Below are 21,112 nucleotides of genomic sequence, written 5' to 3' on the forward strand. Positions count from 1 at the left end.
GTAACAACTTTTTTGATGTAACCCTCTCCTAGCTGCTGTGTCTGTGCCAAAGAAGAAGAGGAACATGAAGGAGCTGAACAAGAAGGAAGCCATTGGAGACATGTTGGATGCCTTCAAAGAGGTGCGTTTGTATCTAGTCGTGTGTCTGCTTGCGTAGAACAGAGCGGCTTTCTAAAGTCCTGAGCTGTTCTGAACAGTTGTCCATGACCAATTAAAAACGTGTAAGATTGTTGCTCACAGCACTGCAGTCCAGCTGCTACTCCGGTTGGACTGTTCATTAGTCAGTGCAAGAGCAACTTGACATATGGCACCGTCGGTCTCCTCTTTGTGCCTGGAGTCCTGGTATATCTGTCGAGACAAACATTTCACCTCCCAGCACGTTTTCGTCAAACTACCGGTATGCAAATGTGAAACTTTTTTTTTTGTTTTTAATGAAAGAAAGATTGTCACCCCAAATCCTGACAGCATGTAGGGTTCTCAACTTCATTCTACTCCGTCTTACCCCTCCAATTGTCCTGTCCCTTCTCCCAACTCTCTCATCCATACAGGAGAAGGAGGCGGCGGCTGCCCCCGAGCCCTTGTCCACTCCGGCGGAGCCCAGCCCTGTGGCCCCTCCCCCTTTGGCGACCGCAGACGCGCCAGACGAGACGTGGGAGGAGAAGGAGGACAAGCAGAACGCCGACACGCCCCCGCTCAAACCAGGCGACCTCAAGTACCAGTACAAAGGAGGTGGGTGGCCCCCTAGAAATAAATGTATCCGTCGGTGACCCAATTCATTTATCTTCGTTGACGCCGACTATTTCCTGTTATGTGAAATGTCTCATCGTGAATGCATGTGTATGGCTTGCGTTGTCCCTCCCAAAAATGCATGTCTCTTCAAGAGTAGTCTGATAGATTTGATTGGATGTGTTCCAACAATGGTTAAGCAGTATAAAGAGTCTGTCGCCCATTCACACTCTCCCACTCCTCCACCCTTTCTTCCCAACAGAGCAGTGGAAGCCTATCGACCCGGAGGACAAGAAGAGGTACGACAGGGAGTTCCTGCTGGGCTTCCGGTACATTGGTGCCAGCATGAACAAGCCCGAGGGCCTGCCTCTTATCTGCGATGTGGTGTTGGATAAGGTAAACTATACCGTTTTGAAGGAAAGAAATAACAATTTAATATGGTTATTTGTTTTAAAAACATTTTTTATAGGCATCCAGTTAGAAGTGTATTATTCACAACTCAGTAAAGCGATTATGCTCCCATAGCTCATTCATGTGCTTTTCTAGCATGTCCCGATACTCATTTCAATGTCAAACTCCTAGGTTTTTAATTCTCTCCTCTCTGTAGGCCAATAAGACCCCCATGCGCCCAGCGGAGCCGGGTCGCAACATGATGAACGCCGGGCCAGACTTCACCCCCGCCTTCATGGGTAACCTGGGCAGACAGTCCTCCGGAGGTGGGGGAGGGGGACCACGGGGCCCTGGAAGGGACCATATGGGAGTGAGTATCGCAGTTTGGGTCCGTGTATGGAGTTATATAGTGGACACTTCAAATGTTTTTTTAGGGGGTAGATCATATTTAATATTGCAGATGGATTGAGGCTTAATTGGAAATTGGCCCTCCTCCCCCATTTTTTTTTGGTGTAAATATAGATTATTTTTAATACACTATATATACACAAAAGTATGTGGATTCGGCTATTTCAGCCACACCCATTGCTGACGGGTGTATAAAATCGAGCACACATCTTTGCTAAATGGGTTATATCCATCCAGATGCCTCTGTTGTCAGTGCGTAGAGATCCTATAATTCAAGACCAAGATCGGCCATTTTGTTTTGGGTCACGTGTGGGCTGTTGTCTCTGTCTCTTGGAAAGCATTAGTCATAGTTCAAAGTATGTCATTACCTCACTCTCCAAATGATCGAAATCAATCATTTGTCACACGTTGCTTGAAAACAAATGGTTTAAATTGGTCGTCAACCAGTGCTTTTATTGTGAGCATTTAAAGATGACCGTTGAATAGTGTTCTAAGACTGCCGTTGAGTGGAACTGGTGCTGCTCTCTACCTTGTTTATGTCTGAAGCCGGGCTCAACTTGTGAATGATTGACAGCCCAGTGTGTTTGAAGTTAATAGACGTCATTTCTCTCTTATCTCCTCTACATGATGTTCTTTCTCTCTGTTTTATCCCTCTACCCCTCACCCATCTTGCTTTCTCCCTCCTGTCTTTCCCCCCTTCGCTCTCTCTCTCTCTCTCCCCCCCAGCCCCCAGGACCCCGGCGCTCCCAGCAGGGCCAACGCAAGGAGCCCCGCAAGATCATCATCTCCTCATCGCTAGGCGGTGACGTGGAGCTCAACAAGGCAGAGAAAGCCTGGAAGCCCGCGGTGAAGATGGCGGGGAGCCGCGGGACCGGCCCCGACGAGGAGGAGAGCGACGACCCCGAGCAGGCCAAGACCCAGGAGCTGTTCAAGAGGGTCCGCTCCATCCTCAACAAGCTGACCCCTCAGATGTTCCAGCAGCTGATGAAGCAGGTCACAGAGCTGACCATCGACACGGAGGAGAGGCTGAAGGGAGTGATCGACCTGATCTTTGAGAAGGCCATCTCTGAACCTAACTTCTCCGTGGCCTACGCCAACATGTGCCGCTGCCTTATGGGGGTGAGTGACTGACGTTGTTTGTGTATTTTGTGTTGGACTTTTTTTTTTCATTCTCTGCCTCTACTTTGAGTCGTGTGTTTGGACCAGTGCCGTAGGGATGTAATGCGTCACCGGTACGCATTGGTACCTGATTCAAATGTTAAAGATACAAGTGCATCAGTCAGAAAATTGATTGAACCGTTACGAATCGCCGGTTAAAAAAAAACAAAAAAATGTTGCTGGTTACATTCTGCCTTCTGAAAATACCTCAACCGAGTTGTGCTGTTCATCGGCTATGTCATAGCTCGTTTTGTAAACGATCACTTTTGATACATTACTAGCTCAAATGGTTAATGTGCAATAAAAACACGACAAGTTCTTATAGTGGGGTGGTAGATGCTTTGTCTCCCTTATGGCTCAGATCAGGTGCCTACGTACATCATTTTACACACACACACACACACACACACACACACACTTACAGAAGTCAGCTCAGACAGGTCCAGTTGAGAGAGGCCCAGCTCATGAGCTCCATCGGCGACAGACTTTTACGTCCTCCGGAACATGACCCGCCTAACCCCTCTTATTAAGACCCGGTCACGGGACTCCCGGTCACGACCGTTTGCGTGACAGCCTGGGATCAAAGCCGGGTCTGTAGTGACGCCTCAAGCACTACGATGCAGTACCTTACCCCGCTGCGCCACTCGGGAGGCCCTAGCAGATTTGAATTTAGAATGGAAAATAAATGTTTCTATGCAACCAATGTTAGTGTGTCAAACTGAATCGTTTCAAACTAAAAATCTATCATTTCGGAGCCCATGTATCTAGAGGCGTATGGAATCGTCTTGAAAGGAAACGACGCTCATCCGTACACTGCAGTTTAGGGATGGAATTGAAGAACTCGAGGAGCTGAGGAAGCCCTCTTTCGTTCCTTTTCTCCCTCTCTGTTTTAATTCTGTCTTCATCCATTTGTTTGAGTTGTACTTTTCTAAGCCAGTCCCCTACTGAACGTAAACCAAACTGACCTTGGAACTAAACGTGACTTGTTCCTTGTTTCCTTTCCTTGTGTCCTCCCAGTTGAAAGTGCCCACCACAGACAAGCCGGGAGTGACTGTGAACTTCCGGAAGCTGCTGCTGAACCGCTGTCAGAAGGAGTTTGAGAAGGACCAGGACGACGACGTGATCTTTGAGGCCAAACAGAAGGAGATGGAGGCCGCCAAAGAGGTACGACATCACATCCTGTCTACACAACCTCATAATGGATGCATTCTGTTATATTCATATCCAACCCTTGTTCATATTGCCAATATCACAAGATTGGTCTGTATCCTCATAAATTCTAAATCCATTTACTTGACTATTCATTTGACATGCTGTTTTTCACTTTTGCCCAGGTCTGTGGCTGAACTAGCAAAGATAGAATCACATTCTGTTCCGTCCCTAACCCTCAAAGAGCAGGTCCATTTTGGGCAATACAGCTTTCTTTACTTTCAAATGACCTTTTTGACCTTTCACCTCTCGTCTCCCAGGAGGAGAAAGCCGGTCTGAAGGCGGAGCTGGAGGAGGCGAAGGACAAGGCGCGCCGGCGGTCGCTGGGCAACATCAAGTTCATCGGCGAGCTGTTCAAGCTGAAGATGCTGACTGAGGCCATCATGCACGACTGCATCGTCAAGCTGCTGAAGAACCACGACGAGGAGTCGCTGGAGTGCCTCTGTAGACTGCTGTCCACCATCGGCAAGGACCTGGACTTTGAGAAGGCCAAGGTATGCGGAGAGAGACAAACCCAGACACACAAAGGCATGTGCGCATGCTAATGCACAGGGACACACACACACACACACTTACTGATACCTGACATATTTCCTCTGCAGAAATGTGAATGGCCGCACACAGCAGTCTGAGTGTCCCTCTGTTTGTCCCTACAGCCCCGTATGGACCAGTACTTTGCCCAGATGGACAAGATCATCAAGGAGAAGAAGACCTCGTCTAGGATCCGCTTCATGCTGCAGGACGTCATCGACCTCAGACGGGTACAACTACACCTCCTTCCATCCCTCTCTGTACAATGTTCTCTCCTTTCTCATTTTCTCTCGCTCCTCTTTCCCTCCATCTTTCTGTATCTTTCGCTCTCTCTTTCTCTCCTTCACTCCATCCCCTCCTCCCTCTCTCCTCTTCAGCGCTCTCTTTCACTTCTTCTTTCCTCCCCATTTGTCTTCTCTGCAATAGTATCGTTACAATCATGGCGTCACAGTAATAACCATACTCTAATTCATTATATGGCTCTAAAGCCTTCGCTATTTCTTAGACTTTAAAAGAGTACTCCCCCTCTCTCCCTCCACCAGAGTGGCTGGGTGCCCCGGCGAGGGGAGCAAGGCCCTAAGACCATAGACCAGATCCACAAGGACGCTGAGCGAGAGGAGCAAATGCAGCTGGTCAAGGTCCAGCAGCAGCTTATGTCAAGGAATGACAGTGGTGGTGGTGGAGGAGGAGGTGGTGGAGGAGGTGGTGGTGGTGGAAGAGGAGGAGGAGGTGGTGGTGGTGGAGGAGGAAGAGACGGGAGGGGGGGAGACCGAGACAGAGGAGGAAGGGATCAGGGGGGCCGTGGGGGCCAGCACGGCGGCCAGGGGGCCAGGGGCAGCCAGCCCCAGGACGAAGGCTGGAACACAGTGCCCATCTCCACCAAGAACAGACCCATCGATACCAGCCGGCTCAGCAAGATCACCAAGGTGAGCGGCGGTTTTAAAGTTCGCAACTAATAAAGGAACGTGTTTTTATTACTAAACCAACACGAATGGGGTTCCCAATTATGAGGGGGAAGGAAAGCAATAGTGTATTTATTGTATTTCAGTAGCTCATAAGGATGCTTTTTGCGATCACATGACCAGGTTTAGAGTTTGTGTTCTCAGGGATTTTACTTGCGTCACTTCAGTAGCCATTTTTCCTCATTTGTTTTACCAAGTCGAGTCCCCATTGAGATGGATCTACTTATGTCATCACCTCTGCTCTTAACCTTTTGCCCTCTCCCCCACTAGCCTGGTGCTCTGGACTTCAACAACCAGCTCCTTGCGCCCCAGCTCGGGGGTAAGGGCATGTGGGGCAGCTGGGGCAAGGGCAGCAGTGGAGGCACCACAGGGGCCAAGCCTGCCGCCGGAGCTGAACCAGGTAGGGCCACATATGGGCGCACACGTGCCAAACACAGGGCAACCTAAACAGGGAGTCAGGTAGAAGCATACTTCATACAAACCTCAAACACACACCGGCCTCCCTCACACAAGTGCAAAAAACTCAAACAAATGTGTCACACTGTACTACACACACTTAAAACGCACGCATGCACACCTACATATACACACTTGGCATTTGTGTAATATGCGCGTATTGATCTCGTTCATTCCTTCCTTTTTGTTCTCTAGCAGCGGAGACTGGCCGTCCGGCCACAGGCAACCGATTCTCTGCCCTGCAGCAGTCTGCTCCACCAGCGTCGTCCTCAGACGCTGACCGCAGGGTACCCCAGAGGTCACTACTTCTCTTGCTGTTTTGCTTTCCATTTCCCCTCATTCTTCCTGATCTTTCTCTCTGCCCCCTGACTCTCGCTTACACATCTTGATTTTCTACCCCTCCCTCTCCCCCCCCCCACTCTCCCATCTCTCCTCTCTCCAATATCTCTCTCCTTCTCCGTAGGTCCAGCTCTAGTCGTGACCGCGGCGGGGACCGGGACAGGTTCGACCGCTTCGAGCGGCGTGACAGCAGCCGTGATGCCCGCCCGCCTGTCACCAAGCGCAGCTTCAGCCGCGAGACGGAGGAGCGTAGGAGCGATAGTCGCACCCCTACAGAACCCCCCGTCCGGCGCGTAGCCAGCATGTCTGACGACCGGAACAGAGGCAGCCGAGACCGAGGAGGCAGCGGTAGCCGGGACAGGGCTCCAAGCAAGGAGGCTGTTGGTAAGAGAATACACACACACTTCTACTGCCTACACAAACATCATTTGTGCACACACCTTAGTGTACAATAGTGTGTGTAACTGTGTGTTGTATCTGTACAGTGAAGCGTGAGACAAACCCCACCCCTCCCCCCGCCGCTCCGGCCAAACCGGCCATGACGGAGGAGGAGCTGGACAAGAAGTCCAGCGCCATCATCGAGGAGTACCTCCACCTCAATGACATGAAGGTACGCACGCACACACAGGCCACATCAACAACATGAAGATGCACACCAACACACACACACCATCAGTTTTGTGTCCATGACAAAGGTACACACAGAGAGGCGATTGCAAAGCTAACTGCTGTAATACTAAACCCCCCGTCCTTCCCCTTCCGGCCCTGTAGGAGGCGCTGCAGTGTGTAGCGGAGCTGAACAGCGCCCCGCTGCTCTTTGTGTTTGTGCGGAACGGCCTGGAGGACACTCTGGAGCGCAGCGCCATCGCCAGGGAACGGATGGGCCTGCTGCTGCATCAGCTCCTCAAGGCTGGCACCCTGCCCACAACACAGTACTACAAGGGGTGAGGGAGGCAGAGAGGGAGGCAGGCAGAGAAGTAGTGCCCTAAACACCAGGTTGTGTGCATTTCTCAAATGGTGAAAGAAAGTGTGTGTTTTGAGGAAGCACGCAATCCTGTCCACAACATAGTTCTCCAAATGATTCGTTTGCCTTGTTTTGTGGGTGTGGGTGAAGAGAGCACAGAATAAGGTCTTTACCTGGTTATGTTGTAATCACAGGCTCCAGGAGATCCTGGAGGTGGCTGAGGATATGGCCATAGACATCCCCCACATCTGGCAATACCTGGCTGAGCTCATCACCCCCATGCTCCATGACGGAGGCATCCCCATGGGACAGCTCTTCAGGTGAGGCCCAGGCTCTACATAGGTTGTGTAGGCCCCAACTCCGGCGGTCACTTGCATGTAACGGCGTCGATTCCAGAAAGGCTTTGACCGACGCTTCGCTTTGTGGATGAATAGTGAAGAAGCGCTAGGCAAAAAATAAATCTACTGTTTGAGACTGATGTAATGAATTTAGAAGTTTAAAGGAGCGCTCAATAACCTTTCGCTACTGTATGTGTGTGTTTTTCTTACAGGGAGATCTCCAAGCCCCTGGTTCCCCTGGGTAAGGCTGGTCTACTGCTGGTGCAGATTCTCAACTTACTCTGCAAAGGAATGGTAAGTGTCTCTGTGCAAGCAGCTCTGTGTGGTGGGGGGGGTAAATGAATTGTGCATTTAATTATTTGTTTTTTTTTTAAATCATGATTTTCAGACCCATAAGAAGGTGGGTGGTCTGTGGACAGAAGCAGGACTCAACTGGAGAGACTTCCTGCCAGAGGATGAGGATGTCAATAAGTTTGTGACTGAACAGGTCAGTGTGGGAGAAGGGGTTCAACTTTTTTAATTTTTTTTAGTGCCACTCGATCTGAATGCCATGTAAGATTTAAGATCGGTGGACTGAACATGCGACTGCCCTAAACAAATGAGAGGATTTTAGTTGTTTTTGGTTAAGGGAAGATGATATGGGTTTGCGTTCTCGTTCTGTAGGTGTGTTTTAGCAAGGAAACCGATGCGTGTTGGCTTAGAATCAAAGTTATCATTGACAACATGGGAACTATATTTTGTCTCCAAATGTTTATTGAAAACATACAAAAAGATTGCACAATAAGCATTGTGTAATTCTATGGCGTGTTCACTCTTTCCAGAAAATGGAGTTTACCCTGGGGGAGGAGTCGGATGAGACCAATCAGAAGAAGCCCATGAGCGGGGAGGAGCTTAGCAAACATCTGGACAGACTGATCCAGGACAAGGCTAACAACCAGCGCATCAGAGACTGGGTCGAGGTGTGTGTGTGTGGGTGTGTCTGTGGTGTGATGTGCGTGCATATGCAACTTTGTGTATCAGCAGGTCAACTGAAAGTTTAAACACGCGATCTACCTCTAACTTTTGGGAAAGCAGGCTCTGTGTGGTAACTATTTACCCTCTCACTTCCAGGCCAACCTGGACCAACAGCAGGCGGCTGCCAACCAGTTTGTGCGCGCTCTGATGACCTCTATTTGCCAGTCAGCTGTTATATGTGAGTACCGCAAAGCCCGTATATCTGGCCCTTCTGTTTGCATACCTTAAAGATGCTTCCAACCTCCTTTCTTGGCATGCATGCTGTTGCCCTGTATATCGTGTGGTGTGTGATGGAGAGAAACCAAGGACAGTGCTATGTATTCGGTGCCAGAATGTCCCCGACTTCTGGTTCTATGCTCAATCGCTGGTACATTCTGATATCTGTCTGATTGGCGACGGGGGCATCAAGTTGGGTGTAGAATGAGTGTTGGTTGTTTGGTGCTACTCTGGGTTTATGGGTCTGGGTTAATTTTCCTATGAATCGGGTTGACTGGTTGGAGACTACGTTGTAAGAAGAAAGGGGAGGTGGAACATGTACCCATCCTTTCTCCCTCTCTGCCTTCCCTCACTCAAACACGCTCTCCCTCCTCCTCTCCATCCAGGTGAGAACCCGTACAAGGTGGACGTGGAGCAGATTACCCAGAGGGCCAAGCTGCTGCAGCGGTACCTGAGTGACGAGCATAGGGAGCTGCAGGCCCTTTACGCCCTCCAGGCCCTCATGGTGCACATGGAGCAACCGGCCAGTGAGTACAGTACTGTAGTGTGTGTTTCGCCTCAGTTCTGTGAAGGTGTGTGTGATTGTGGATCGCGAGGCTAGAGTCACGCCTTTACAACCTCATTGTCCTGGTGTGCTAGAGTGCTCGCAGAGTAAACCTCTTTGCCTATTCAATGGCTGTAGTCTCTTGTGGCCCAGCCAATCACCAGCTCGGATACAGAACCTCCATTTTGATGGTTCTTTTTGTCCTGAACATCCACAGCACTGCAGTTGCTTCCCATTCCGTGTAGAATTTGTGATTGTCGTTCACATTCTGCCCCACTGGCTTTATCTCCTGTCTCGCAAAAAAAATTAAAATAGCATTGTGTAAGATGAGCTTTGATTGTTTGTGTGAATTCAAATGTTTGCTGAGGGAGTGTGTATTTATCCACATTTCTCTATCAGATGGTGTTGTGGCTAGATTCATAGTTCAGGAATCATGATTATGGCTGTGCATCTTAACTACCCTCTTCTGACTGTGGCATCCTCCCTTCGCCAGATCTGCTGCGGATGTTCTTTGACGCGCTGTACGACGAGGACGTGATCAAAGAGGAGGCCTTCTACAGGTGGGAGTCCAGCAAAGACCCCGCAGAGCAGACCGGCAAGGGCGTGGCCCTTAAGTCGGTCACCGCCTTCTTCACCTGGCTCCGCGAGGCCGAAGAGGAGTCCGACAAGGACTAAATGGCCTCTCTAAAACTTCCACCGCCCTCTATGGCTAGGGAGGTGTATTGCAAGGGGAGCCCGAGGAGAGAATTGGACTCTATGGCCCTTGTTTTTTTGTTTTTAATGTGGCGGACTGATATCGCTCCTCAACAAGGCTTTTTAGAGAGGGACCTGACATGCAATCAATTTCTCTCTTCTCTCTCTCTCGCTCACTTCCTCATTCTCTTTTCCCTATTTTGTGATGGCGTGTGTCCACCGAAAAATGAAATAAATGATTGAGACGGATTTTGCTTGTGTAAACGCGTGGAATAACTACTACGGTCACTGCGTATAAAACCCTTTTGACTTGTTGTTCTTGAGAAAACAATAACAAACCAACACGCTGCTCTTTGTGGTTGTAGACAAAATGATATTATGCAACATACTATATGACACGCAAACGCATAGAGACAATGGTAGAGGTGTCATGTAGCATGTTTTTCCCTAGGAGTGGGGGTATGCCATGCGTGTGTGTGACGTCCGATCGAACACAGAGCTCTGTCTTCTCTTTGTGTGTGTGCAGCATGGTTGACGTGTGTTTCTTTTAATGACGTAGACGAGGTATGTTTGCTGATCAGCTGACATCAAGCGTATGTTGCCAACTATAGAGACGCTGAATGGCTTTCTGAGCGACGGTTCTTTTTCCTTTTTTCCACTTCCTGTTTACCGCCAGTACTGGGACTTTGACAGAGAAACAAGATGGGGGATGGATTGTGACCTTTTGACCATTAGCCTCTGACCTTGGCTACTGGAGGACGGTGGGGGTCTTCTATATGCTTCCTTAAAGCCTACCTTTCACTTCCTCCCCCAGTAGTCAATCCTGACTGAGATTCTGCGTCTTTTACCTCTCCTGTAGTTACATGATGAACTGTTGGGTGCGTTCTCTCTCTCGACCCCGGTCGAATGAGGAAAATAAACCCCATTAACTAGAGGACTCTTAATGACAAAATCACCGTTAAAACTTGAAACCTACAGAAATCAACTTGATGAAATAAGAAAAACAGAAATGATCCGAAAGCCTTTTCTACTCTAAGTGGAATCACATTTCAGGAGCGTTCTGTGCATATATATGAGAGGTTTTTTTTTCTTGTCAGTTTTATTTTTCAGAAATAATACAGAAATTACTGATGTAATGTAGACTATAAAATGCTGTATCTTTTTCCAACAGAAGTGGCAGTTTGTCCAGATGCAGAGAGGGATGCTTTAGGTCATCCATCCATTAGTTTTTTTGGACTTTTGTAAATATTTTGTTGCTTTCTTTATTATTTAAGGAATTACTGCTTCTTTTTGCATCATAAACTGGAAAAGATGAGGAAACCTGAAAATTGCAAATAAAAGACTTATCAAGTTTCTGAGGGGAGTTTGTACATGCATTTCCCAGGTCTTGCGTTAAGGGTACTGTCGTGCAGGGGTTTTCAAACTTTTCTTGCCCGGGTGAAGTCGGCAACCCAGGGACCCCCACCATATGATGGCAACAAAAAGAATGACTTGTCTTATCAGGGGAATGAGAATGGCAGGTAGAAGTAATCCATTTCAAAATGAATAGCTTTGATAGACTTTTCATTATTTTCACCTTACCACAGTTCATTGGAAGAGGACGTGTTAACTCTAACAGCCTGTTAGCTAGAAGGGTATATTGGTGGTGAAGAGAATTTTGCTGTTCTAAATCAAATTTTCAGCAATAAAAGATTGTTGAGCTGAGAGAAGTTTGCACTTTTAAAGCAAGTTTTCTGCAATTCTATGCATATTGTCATGGCCTTTATTCGAGTGCTAGTGCTCAAAGATGGTATCGTTTTAAAATATGTAGTTCAATATTGTTTCTGCATGCTTTTCTTCTGGTTTTGGTCATTTCAGTTCACACAAACTGTTTATCTATACTGAACATTACCACCGCCTTATACAGAAGAAAACATGTAATTAGCTCAAATTACTAATTTCTGCCATATTAATATCTAACATATTGGTGCCTGGATACATAGGCTTTATTACACCTACAACCCTTATGACATCCTTATGTCATGTGAACATTTATGAATTTAAACAGGTGTCCATGTGCAATTCAGGCACTGTGTTTGGATGAGGATTTCTACTTTAATGAGTCGGACATACTGCTCATCCCAGACCAGGCACAAATCCTTGACACACGAAAAGGGAAGAGGCGGCGTTAGAGGCCCAGCATGTAGAATACCGGACGAGACTACGTCGGTGAGTGGATAAACCGCCTCTACCCTCCGTTCTATTGGCGGACGTACAATCACTGGAGAATAAACTGGACAATCTCCATTCAAGACTATCCTAACAATGTGATCATGGAAATGTAAATCTAGCTCTGTTTTTCTATACATCGGCAGGACAGAACGGTAGCGTCGGGTAAACGCAAGGAGGGGTGGTGTGTTTCTTTGCGCACCAGCTATTAACACTAATATTAAGGAAGTCTTGAGGTTCTGCTTGCCTGAGTTAGAATACCTCATGATAAGCTGTAGACCGTACTATTTACCAAGAGGGTTTTCATCTATAATTTTTGTAGCTGTCTATAGAACCCCATAGTGGAGGTGTAATACCCATAAAACTTAGCGGTCAAACAGGGAAATGATTCCAATCATTTTTCCACCATACATTTTTTCCCTTGGAATTTTAGATACACTTAAATAAGGGTTATGTTTTGTGCAAGCTTACCCTGGAGTGATGTTTTGGTAACCATGTAAATCTCTCAGACAAGGACTTTTAGTTAATTGACTACAGCTCAGTGATCAACTCCATAGTGCTCTCCAAGCTCATCACAAAGCTAAGGAGCCTGGGACTGAACACCTCCCTCTGCAACTGGATCCTGAACTTCCTGACGGGCCTCCCCAGGTGGTGCGGTTAGGCAACAACACATATGCCACGCTGACACAAAACACGGGGGCCCCTCAGGGGTGCGTACTTAGTCCCCTTCTGTACTCCCTGTTCACCCATGATTGCGTTGCCACACATGACTCCAACACCATCATTAAGTTTGCCAACGACACAACGGTGGTAGGCCTGATCACTGATGGCGATGAGACAGCCTATAGGGAGGAGGTCAGAGAACTGGCAGCAACGTCAGCGAGACAAAATAACGTATCGTGGACAACAGGAAACGGAGGGCTGAGCACGCCCCCGTTCACATCGACCGGGCTGAAGTGGAGCGTGTTGAGAGCTTCAAGTTCGTCGGTGTCCACTTCACTAAGGACCTATCATGGTCCAAATACACCAACGCAGCCATGAAGAGGGCACAACACCTCTTCCCCCTCAGCAGGCTGAAAATATTTGGCATGGGCCCTCAGATTTTACAAGTTTTACAGCTGCACCATTGACAGCATATTGACTGGCTGCATTACTGCTTGGTATGGCAAATGCTTGGCATCCGACTGCTTGGCGCAACAGAGGATAGTGCAGACGGCCCAGTACATCACTGGGGCCGAGCTCCTTGCCATTCAGGACCTCTATACCAGGCGGTGTCAGAGGAAGACCCTAAACATTTTAAGACTCCAGCCACCCAAGTCATAGACCAGGGGTACTCATCTCTTACCTTACGAGGTCTGGAGCCTGCTGGTTTTCTCTTCTACCTGATAAATAATTTCACTCACCTGGTGTCCCAGGTCTAAATCAGTCCCTGATTAGAGGGGAACAACGAACAAATGCAGTGGAACTGGCTTCGAGTTCCAGAGCTGAGTTTGATGGTCATAGACTGTTCTCTCTGCTACCGCATGGCAAGCAGTACCAGAGTGCCAAGCCTGGGAGCAAAAGGCTCCTGAACAGCTTCTACCTACCAGCCATAAGACTGTTGAACAGTTAATCAAGTGGCTACCTGGACTATTTACAGTGACCCCTTTTTTTTTGCACTGACTCTCTTGCACTGGCTCTATTCACACTCACTGGACTCTACCCAGAAACTCACACATACTACACTGACACTCCAACACTCGCACATAGACACACTTTCCCACTCTTCGCATACGCTGCTGCTACTCTGTTTATTGTACATCCTGAGCGAACCAAGCCTATGGGTTCGTAGCTTCAACCCCGCAGCGCACACACACACACACTTACGCACACCAACAGATTAATGGAATGTATAGCTTTGTTTGCTGTTTTCTATATTATGTCCATCTCTGATAAGATACCCAGGAAAGGGCTGAAAATAGCCCATATTAATATACAGTATGTAGCCTTGTAAATAAGGTTCATGAAATCAATAACTTGCTAACATCAGATAACATTCATACAGTATATTAGCTATTTCTGAGACTCACTTTGATAATTCATTTGATGATACATCATTAGCAATACAAGGATATAACATCTCTAGAAGAGACAGAATGCTTATGGGGGAGGTGTTGCTGTATATATTTAGAGCCATATCCCTGTAATGCTTAGAGAAGATCTTATGTCAAGTGTTATTGAAGTGTTGTGGTTGCAGGTTCACTTGGCACATCTAAAGCCTTTTCTTTTGGGGTGTTGCTATAGGCCACCAAGTGCTAACAGTCAGTATCTAAATAATATGTGTGAAATGCTTGATAGTGTATGTGATGGGGACCTGAATATTGAATGGTTTTCATCAAGCTGTCCGCTCAAGAGGAAGCTTCTCACTGTAACCAGTGCCTGTAATGTGGTTCAGGTTATTAATCAACCTAACAGGGTGTTTACAAACACTACAGGAACAAGATCATCCACATGTATTGATCACATTTTTACTAGTAATGAAGAACTTTATTCTAAAGCTGTATCGGTACCCATTGGATGCAGTGATCACAATATAGTGGCTATATCCAGGAAAGCCAAAATTCCATAAACTGGGCCTAAAATTGTGTATAAGAGATCATACAAAATATGTTGCTGTGACTCTTATGTGGATGATGTTAAAAATATTTGTTGGTCTGATGTGATTAATAAGGAGCATCCAGACACTGCACTTGATGAATTTAAGTCTAGCTGCACATCTGACTGGCTGAATTACTGTAAATTGAGAAATGATGTGACTGAACTCAACAAAAAGAAGAAACTGTAATATGAAGCCAAGATCAATGATTTAAAGAATGATGGAAAAAAAACTTTGGAGTACTTTAAATTAAATTATGGGCAGAAACACATTCATCTCCATCTTTCATTGAATCCGATGGCTTATTCAATTCAAAACCATCTGTTGTTGGCAATTATTGGCTAACTTACGCAGGAAATGCCAACAATGAACAGTGAGCCATTGCACGCATGCATTAAAAAACAAATAATGAAAGAAAAGCGCTGCAAGTTTGAATTTTGTAAAGTTAGTGTGGGAGAGGTCGAAAAATTATTATTGATCTACACTGCTCAAAAAAATAAAGGGAACACTTAAACAACACAATGTAACTCCAAGTCAATCACACTTCTGTGAAATCAAACTGTCCACTTAGGAAGCAACACTGATTGACAATAAATGTCACATGCTGTTGTGCAAATGGAATAGACAACAGGTGGAAATTATAGGCAATTAGCAAGACACCCCCAATAAAGGAGTGGTTCTGCAGGCGGGGACCACAGACCACTTCTCAGTTCCTATGCTTCCTGGCTGATGTTTTGGTCACTTTTGAATGCTGGCGGTGCTTTCACTCTAGTGGTAGCATGAGACGGAGTCTACAACCCACACAAGTGGCTCAGGTAGTGCAGCTCATCCAGGATGGCACATCAATGCGAGCTATGGCAAGAAGGTTTGCTGTGTCTGTCAGCGTAGTGTCCAGAGCATGGAGGCGCTACCAGGAGACAGGCCAGTACATCAGGAGACGTGGAGGAGGCCGTAGGAGGGCAACAACCCAGCAGCAGGACCGCTACCTCCGCCTTTGTGCAAGGAGGAGCAGGAGAAGCACTGCCAGAGCCCTGCAAAATGACCTCCAGCAGGCCACAAATGTGCATGTGTCTGCTCAAACGGTCAGAAACAGACTCCATGAGGGTGGTATGAGGGCCCGACGTCCACAGGTGGGGGTTGTGCTTACAGCTCAACACCGTGCAGGACGTTTGGCATTTGCCAGTGAACACCAAGATTGGCAAATTCGCCACTGGCGCCCTGTGCCCTTCACAGATGAAAGCAGGTTCACACTGAGCATGTGACAGACGTGACAGAGTCTGGAGACGCCGTGGAGAACGTTCTGCTGCCTGCAACATCCTCCAGCATGACCGGTTTGGCGGTGAGTCAGTCATGGTGTGGGGTGGCATTTCTTTGGGGGGCCGCACAGCCCTCCATGTGCTCGCCAGAGGTAGCCTGACTGCCATTAGGTACCGAGATGAGATCCTCAGACCCCTTGTGAGACCATATGCTGGTGCGGTTGGCCCTGGGTTCCTCCTAATGCAAGACAATGCTAGACCTCATGTGGCTGGAGTGTGTCAGCAGTTCCTGCAAGAGCAAGGCATTGATGCTATGGACTGGCCTGCCCGTTCCCCAGACCTGAATCCAATTGAGCACATCTGGGACATCATGTCTCACTCCATCCACCAACGCCACGTTGCACCACAGACTGTCCAGGAGTTGGCGGATGCTTTAGTCCAGGTCTGGGAGGAGATCCCTCAGGAGACCATCCGCCACCTCATCAGGAGCATGCCCAGGCGTTGTAGGGAGGTCATACAGGCACGTGGAGGCCACACACACTCCTGAGCCTCATTTTGACTTGTTTTAAGGACATTACATCAAAGTTGGATCAGCCCGTAGTGTGGTTTTCCACTTTAATTTTGAGTGTGACTCCAAATCCAGACCTCCATGGGTTGATAAATTGGATTTCCATTGATTATTTTTGTGTGATTTTGTTGTCAGCACATTCAACTATGTAAAGAAAAAAGGATTTAATAAGATTATTTCTTTCATTCAGATCTAGGATGTGTTGTTTAAGTGTTCCCTTTATTTTTTTGAGCAGTATATAATGACAACCCTCCTGGCATTGACAACTTAGATGGAAAGCTACTGAGGATGGTAGCTGACTCTATAGCCACTCCTATCTGTCATATCTTTAATCTGAATTTAGAGGAAAGTCTTTGTCCTCATGCCTGGAGGGAAGCCAAAGTCATTCCGCTACCCAAGAGTGGTAAAGCGGCCTTTACTGTTTCTAACAGCAGACCTATCAGCTTGCTGCCAGCTCTAAGCAAACTGTTGGGAAAAATTGGGTTTGACCAAATACAATTTCTCTGTAAACAAATCAACAACAGACTTTCAGCATGCTTATAGAGAAGAGCACTCAACATGTACTGCACTGACACAATTGACTGATGATTGTTGCAGCCTTGATATGTTTGACCATTTATTTATTTTGATTTAACTAGGCAAGTCATTTAAGAACAAATTCTTATTTACAATGACGGCCTATCCCAGCCAAACCCGGACGACACTGGGCCAATAGTGCACCGCCATATGGTACTCCCAATCACAGCCAGATGTGATGCAGCCTGGATTCAAACCAGGGACTGCAGTGGCACCTCTTGTACTGAGATGCAGTTCCTTAGACCGCTGTGCCACTCGGGAGCCCAACAACCTGTTGTTGAGAAAATGTATGTGTTATGGCTTTTCAACCTCTGTCTATCTAATAGATCTTTGAGGGTTTTCTTTAATGGAAGCTTCTCTAATATCAAACATGTAAATTGTGGTGTACCGCAAGGCAGCTCTCTAGGCCCTCTACCCCTTTCTATTTTTACCAATGACCTGCCACTGGAATTAAACAAAACATGTGTGTCCATGTAAACTGATGATTCAACCATATACACATCAGCAACCAGCGCTAATGAAGTCACTAAAACCCTTATCAAAGAGTTGCAGTCTGTTTTCAAATGTGTGGCCAGTAAGAAACTGGTCCTGAACATTTCTAATACTAAAAGCATTGTATTTGGTATCAATCATTCGGTAAGTTCTAGACCTCAGCTGAATCTGGTAATGAATGGTGTGGCTGTTGAACAAGTTGAGGAGACTAAATGACTTGGTCTTACCTTAGAGTGTAAACTGTCATGATCAACACATAGATTCAAAGGTTGTAAAGATGGGGTGAGGTCTGTCTGTAATAAAGATATGCTCTGCTTTGTTGACACCACGCTCCACAAAGCAAGTCCTGCAGGCTCTAGTTTTATCTTATATTGATTATTGTCCGGTCATGTGGTCAAGTGCTGCAAAGAAAGTTCTAGTGAAGTTGCAGCTCCCCAGAACAGAGCGGCACGTCTTGCTCTTCATTGTAATCAGAAGGCTAAAATTAATACTATGCATGCCAGTCTCTCTTGGCTAAGAGTTGAGGAAATACTTTCTATAAGAAACAATGTGTTGGGAATTCCAAATTGTTTGCATAGTCAACTTATGCACAGCCCTGACACACACACACACACTTACCCCACCAGACATGGTACCAGGGGTCTTTTCACAGTCCCCAGGTCCAGAACAAATTCAAAGAAATGTACAGTATTATACAGAGCCATGAGAACATAGAACTCCCTTCCATCTTACATAGTGCAAGTGAACAGCAAATCTAGTTTCAAAGAATAAATAAAGCAACACCTCACGGCACAACGCCTCTCCCCCATGCCACCTACTTGTTGTGTGTACAGTTAAAGTCGGAAGTTTACATACACTTAGGTTGGAGTCATTAAAACTCGTTTTTCAACCACTCCACAAATTTCTTGTTAACAAACTATAGTTTTGGCAAGTTGGTTAGGACATCTACTTTGTGCATGACACAAGTAATTGTTCCAACAATTGTTTACAGACAGATTATTTCATTTATAATTCACTGTATCACAATTCCAGTGGGTCAGAAGTTTACATGCACTAAGTCGACTGTGGCTTTTAACAGCTTGGAAAATTCCAGAAAATGATGTTATGGCTTTAGAAGCTTCTGATAGTCTAATTGACATAATTTGAATCAATTGGAGGTGTACCTGTGCATGTATTTTAAGGCCTACCTTCAAACTCAGTGCCTCTTTGCTTGACATCATGGGAAAATCAAAAGAAATCAGCCAAGACATCAGAAAAAAATTGTAGACCTACACAAGTCTGGTTCATACTTGGGAGCAATTTCCAAACGCCTGAAGGTACCACGTTCATCTGTACAAACAATAGTACGCAAGCATAAACACCATGGGACCATGCAGCCGTCATATCACTCAGGAAGGAGACGCGTTCTGTCTCCTAGAGATGAACGTACTTTGGTGCGAAAAGTGCAAATCAATCCCAGAACAACAGCAATGGACCTTGTGAAGATGCTGGAGGAAACAGGTACAAAAGTATCTATATCCACAGTAAAACGAGTCCTATGTCGACATAACCTGAAAGGCCGCTCAGCAAGGAAGAAGCCACTGGTCCAAAAAAGCCAGACTACGGTTGGCAACTGCACATGGGGACGAAGATCGTACTTTTTGGAGAAATGTCCTCTGGTCTGATGAAACAAAAATAGAACTGTTTGGCCATAATGACCATTGTTATGTTTGGAGGAAAAAGGGGGAAGCTTGCAAGCCGAAGAACACCATCCCAACCGTGAAGCACGGGGATGGCAGCAGCATGTTGTGGGGGGTGCTTTGCTGCAGGAGGGACTGGTGCACTTCACAAAATAGATGGCATCATGAGGCAGGAAAATGATGTGGATATATTGAAGCAACATCTCAAGACATCAGTCAGGAAGGAAAAGCTTGGTTGCAAATGGGTCTTCCAAATGGACAATGACCCCAAGCATACTTCCAAAGTTGTCCTTAAGCCAGTTTGCCACAACAGGGTCAAGGTATTGGCATGGCCATCACAAAGCCCTGACCTCAATCCCATAGAAAATTTGTGGGCAGAACTGAAAAAGTGTGTGCGAGCATGGAGGCCTACAAACCTGACTCAGTTACACCAGCTCTGTCAGGAGGAATGGGCCAAAATTCACCCAACTTATTGTGGGAAGCTTGTGGAAGGCTACCCTGAATGTTTGACCCAAGTTAAACAGTTTAAAGGCAATGCTACCAAATACTAATTGAGTGTATGTAAACTTCTGACCCACTGGGAATGTGATGAAAGAAATAAAATATGAAATGAATAATTCTCTCTACTATTATTCTGACATTTCACATTCTTAAAATAAAGTGGTGATCCTAACTGACCTAAGACAGGGAATTTTTACTAGGATTAAATGTCAGGAATTGTGAAAAAACTGAGTTTAAGCGTATTTGGCTAAGGTGTATGTAAACTTCCAACTTCAACTGTATGTACTGCCATGTATGTGTAACTGATAGATGCACACACACACTACATGTTAATATTTTTAAATGTATGTCAATTGTAATGTCTTTTTCGTTATTTGTTGGACCACAGTAAGACTAGCTGTCGCCATTATCATCGGCTAATGGGGATCCTAATAAATCTAAAAATCTAAAACACATACATACACAAAACACAGCCACACATGCATATTGACTCTACACACACTCACAATCACATATAGACACACGTTCACACTCTTCTGATACGCTGCTGTTACTCTGTTTATTATGTATTCTGATTTCCTAGTCACCATTACCCCTACCTACATGTGCAAATTACCTCAATTACCTCAACTTCCTCATTTTGCTGTGAGGAGGCATAGTCATTAGATCATTTATTTTGGTACTGTCCATATGTAGCTCGTTTTTGGTTACAGGTCCAGGAATGGCTGAAGAATTGCAACATTTGCCTAGAACTAACGCTGCAGATAGCAATACTGGGTGATTTGAAAAGCCATAGTCAATCAATCAATAATATAATAATTATTTTATCAAAAAATGTTATCTATAATTTACAATCTGTAGAAGCTATGAGAATAGAAAGGTTCAGTACTTTTGTGCAGCATCACAGCACAGTTGAGAAATATATGGCAAATAGAAATCCAAAATGGATGGTGTTGAGAGATAGATGGGAGGGGTTGAATGGAGCTGAAGGGTGGGACTAATAACAAGATAACCAATGGAAACATACGGAGTCTGTAAAATGCATACAGGTTTAGAAAAGTTGTGAAATAGCACAGTTACCAATCAAACTGGATGGACATCAGAAATACAGGAAGGACTAAAAACAAACAAAATATAACTATTTATTGTGTCTGTAAAATGTATACAGGTTTAGAAATGTTGTGAAATAGCACAGTTACCAATCAAACTGGATGGACATCAGAAATACAGGAAGGACTAAAAACAAACA

At 46.0% G+C, this 21,112-nt stretch overlaps 1 protein-coding gene and 2 non-coding genes across 11 annotated transcripts in view; all 3 read left to right on the forward strand.

Annotated features, from left to right (window-relative positions):
• Positions 1 to 11,303, forward strand: part of LOC106568864 (eukaryotic translation initiation factor 4 gamma 1-like) — a 31,599-nt gene extending 20,296 nt beyond the window's left edge. For 8 of the 9 annotated variants that reach the window (XM_014139611.3, XM_014139610.3, XM_045694004.2 and 5 more), the window contains 21 exons: positions 33 to 121; positions 549 to 729; positions 989 to 1,122; positions 1,334 to 1,486; positions 2,251 to 2,643; positions 3,700 to 3,846; positions 4,152 to 4,385; positions 4,548 to 4,652; positions 4,965 to 5,348; positions 5,655 to 5,784; positions 6,036 to 6,138; positions 6,304 to 6,563; positions 6,665 to 6,789; positions 6,951 to 7,123; positions 7,338 to 7,463; positions 7,694 to 7,775; positions 7,870 to 7,968; positions 8,303 to 8,440; positions 8,592 to 8,673; positions 9,098 to 9,238; positions 9,749 to 11,303. In XM_014139611.3, the coding sequence (XP_013995086.3) occupies positions 33 to 121; positions 549 to 729; positions 989 to 1,122; positions 1,334 to 1,486; positions 2,251 to 2,643; positions 3,700 to 3,846; positions 4,152 to 4,385; positions 4,548 to 4,652; positions 4,965 to 5,348; positions 5,655 to 5,784; positions 6,036 to 6,138; positions 6,304 to 6,563; positions 6,665 to 6,789; positions 6,951 to 7,123; positions 7,338 to 7,463; positions 7,694 to 7,775; positions 7,870 to 7,968; positions 8,303 to 8,440; positions 8,592 to 8,673; positions 9,098 to 9,238; positions 9,749 to 9,930 (3,461 nt within the window). In that variant the 3' untranslated portion in view covers positions 9,931 to 11,303. The remainder of the gene's footprint in view (positions 1 to 32; positions 122 to 548; positions 730 to 988; positions 1,123 to 1,333; positions 1,487 to 2,250; positions 2,644 to 3,699; positions 3,847 to 4,151; positions 4,386 to 4,547; positions 4,653 to 4,964; positions 5,349 to 5,654; positions 5,785 to 6,035; positions 6,139 to 6,303; positions 6,564 to 6,664; positions 6,790 to 6,950; positions 7,124 to 7,337; positions 7,464 to 7,693; positions 7,776 to 7,869; positions 7,969 to 8,302; positions 8,441 to 8,591; positions 8,674 to 9,097; positions 9,239 to 9,748) is intronic. The other variant, XM_014139613.3, reaches the window with a different exon arrangement.
• On the forward strand, positions 8,736 to 8,870 carry LOC123726936 (small nucleolar RNA SNORA57). Its single transcript, XR_006759044.2, has one exon. It is a non-coding gene; the product is annotated as a small nucleolar RNA SNORA57 (small nucleolar RNA).
• Positions 9,302 to 9,432, forward strand: LOC123726947 (small nucleolar RNA SNORA3/SNORA45 family). Its single transcript, XR_006759054.2, has one exon. It is a non-coding gene; the product is annotated as a small nucleolar RNA SNORA3/SNORA45 family (small nucleolar RNA).
• Positions 11,304 to 21,112: the final 9,809 nt, after the last annotated feature.

The sequence above is a fragment of the Salmo salar genome, chromosome 14 (genome assembly GCF_965601325.2).
Source record: "Salmo salar chromosome 14, fSalSal1, whole genome shotgun sequence".
NCBI lineage: Eukaryota > Metazoa > Chordata > Actinopteri > Salmoniformes > Salmonidae > Salmo > Salmo salar.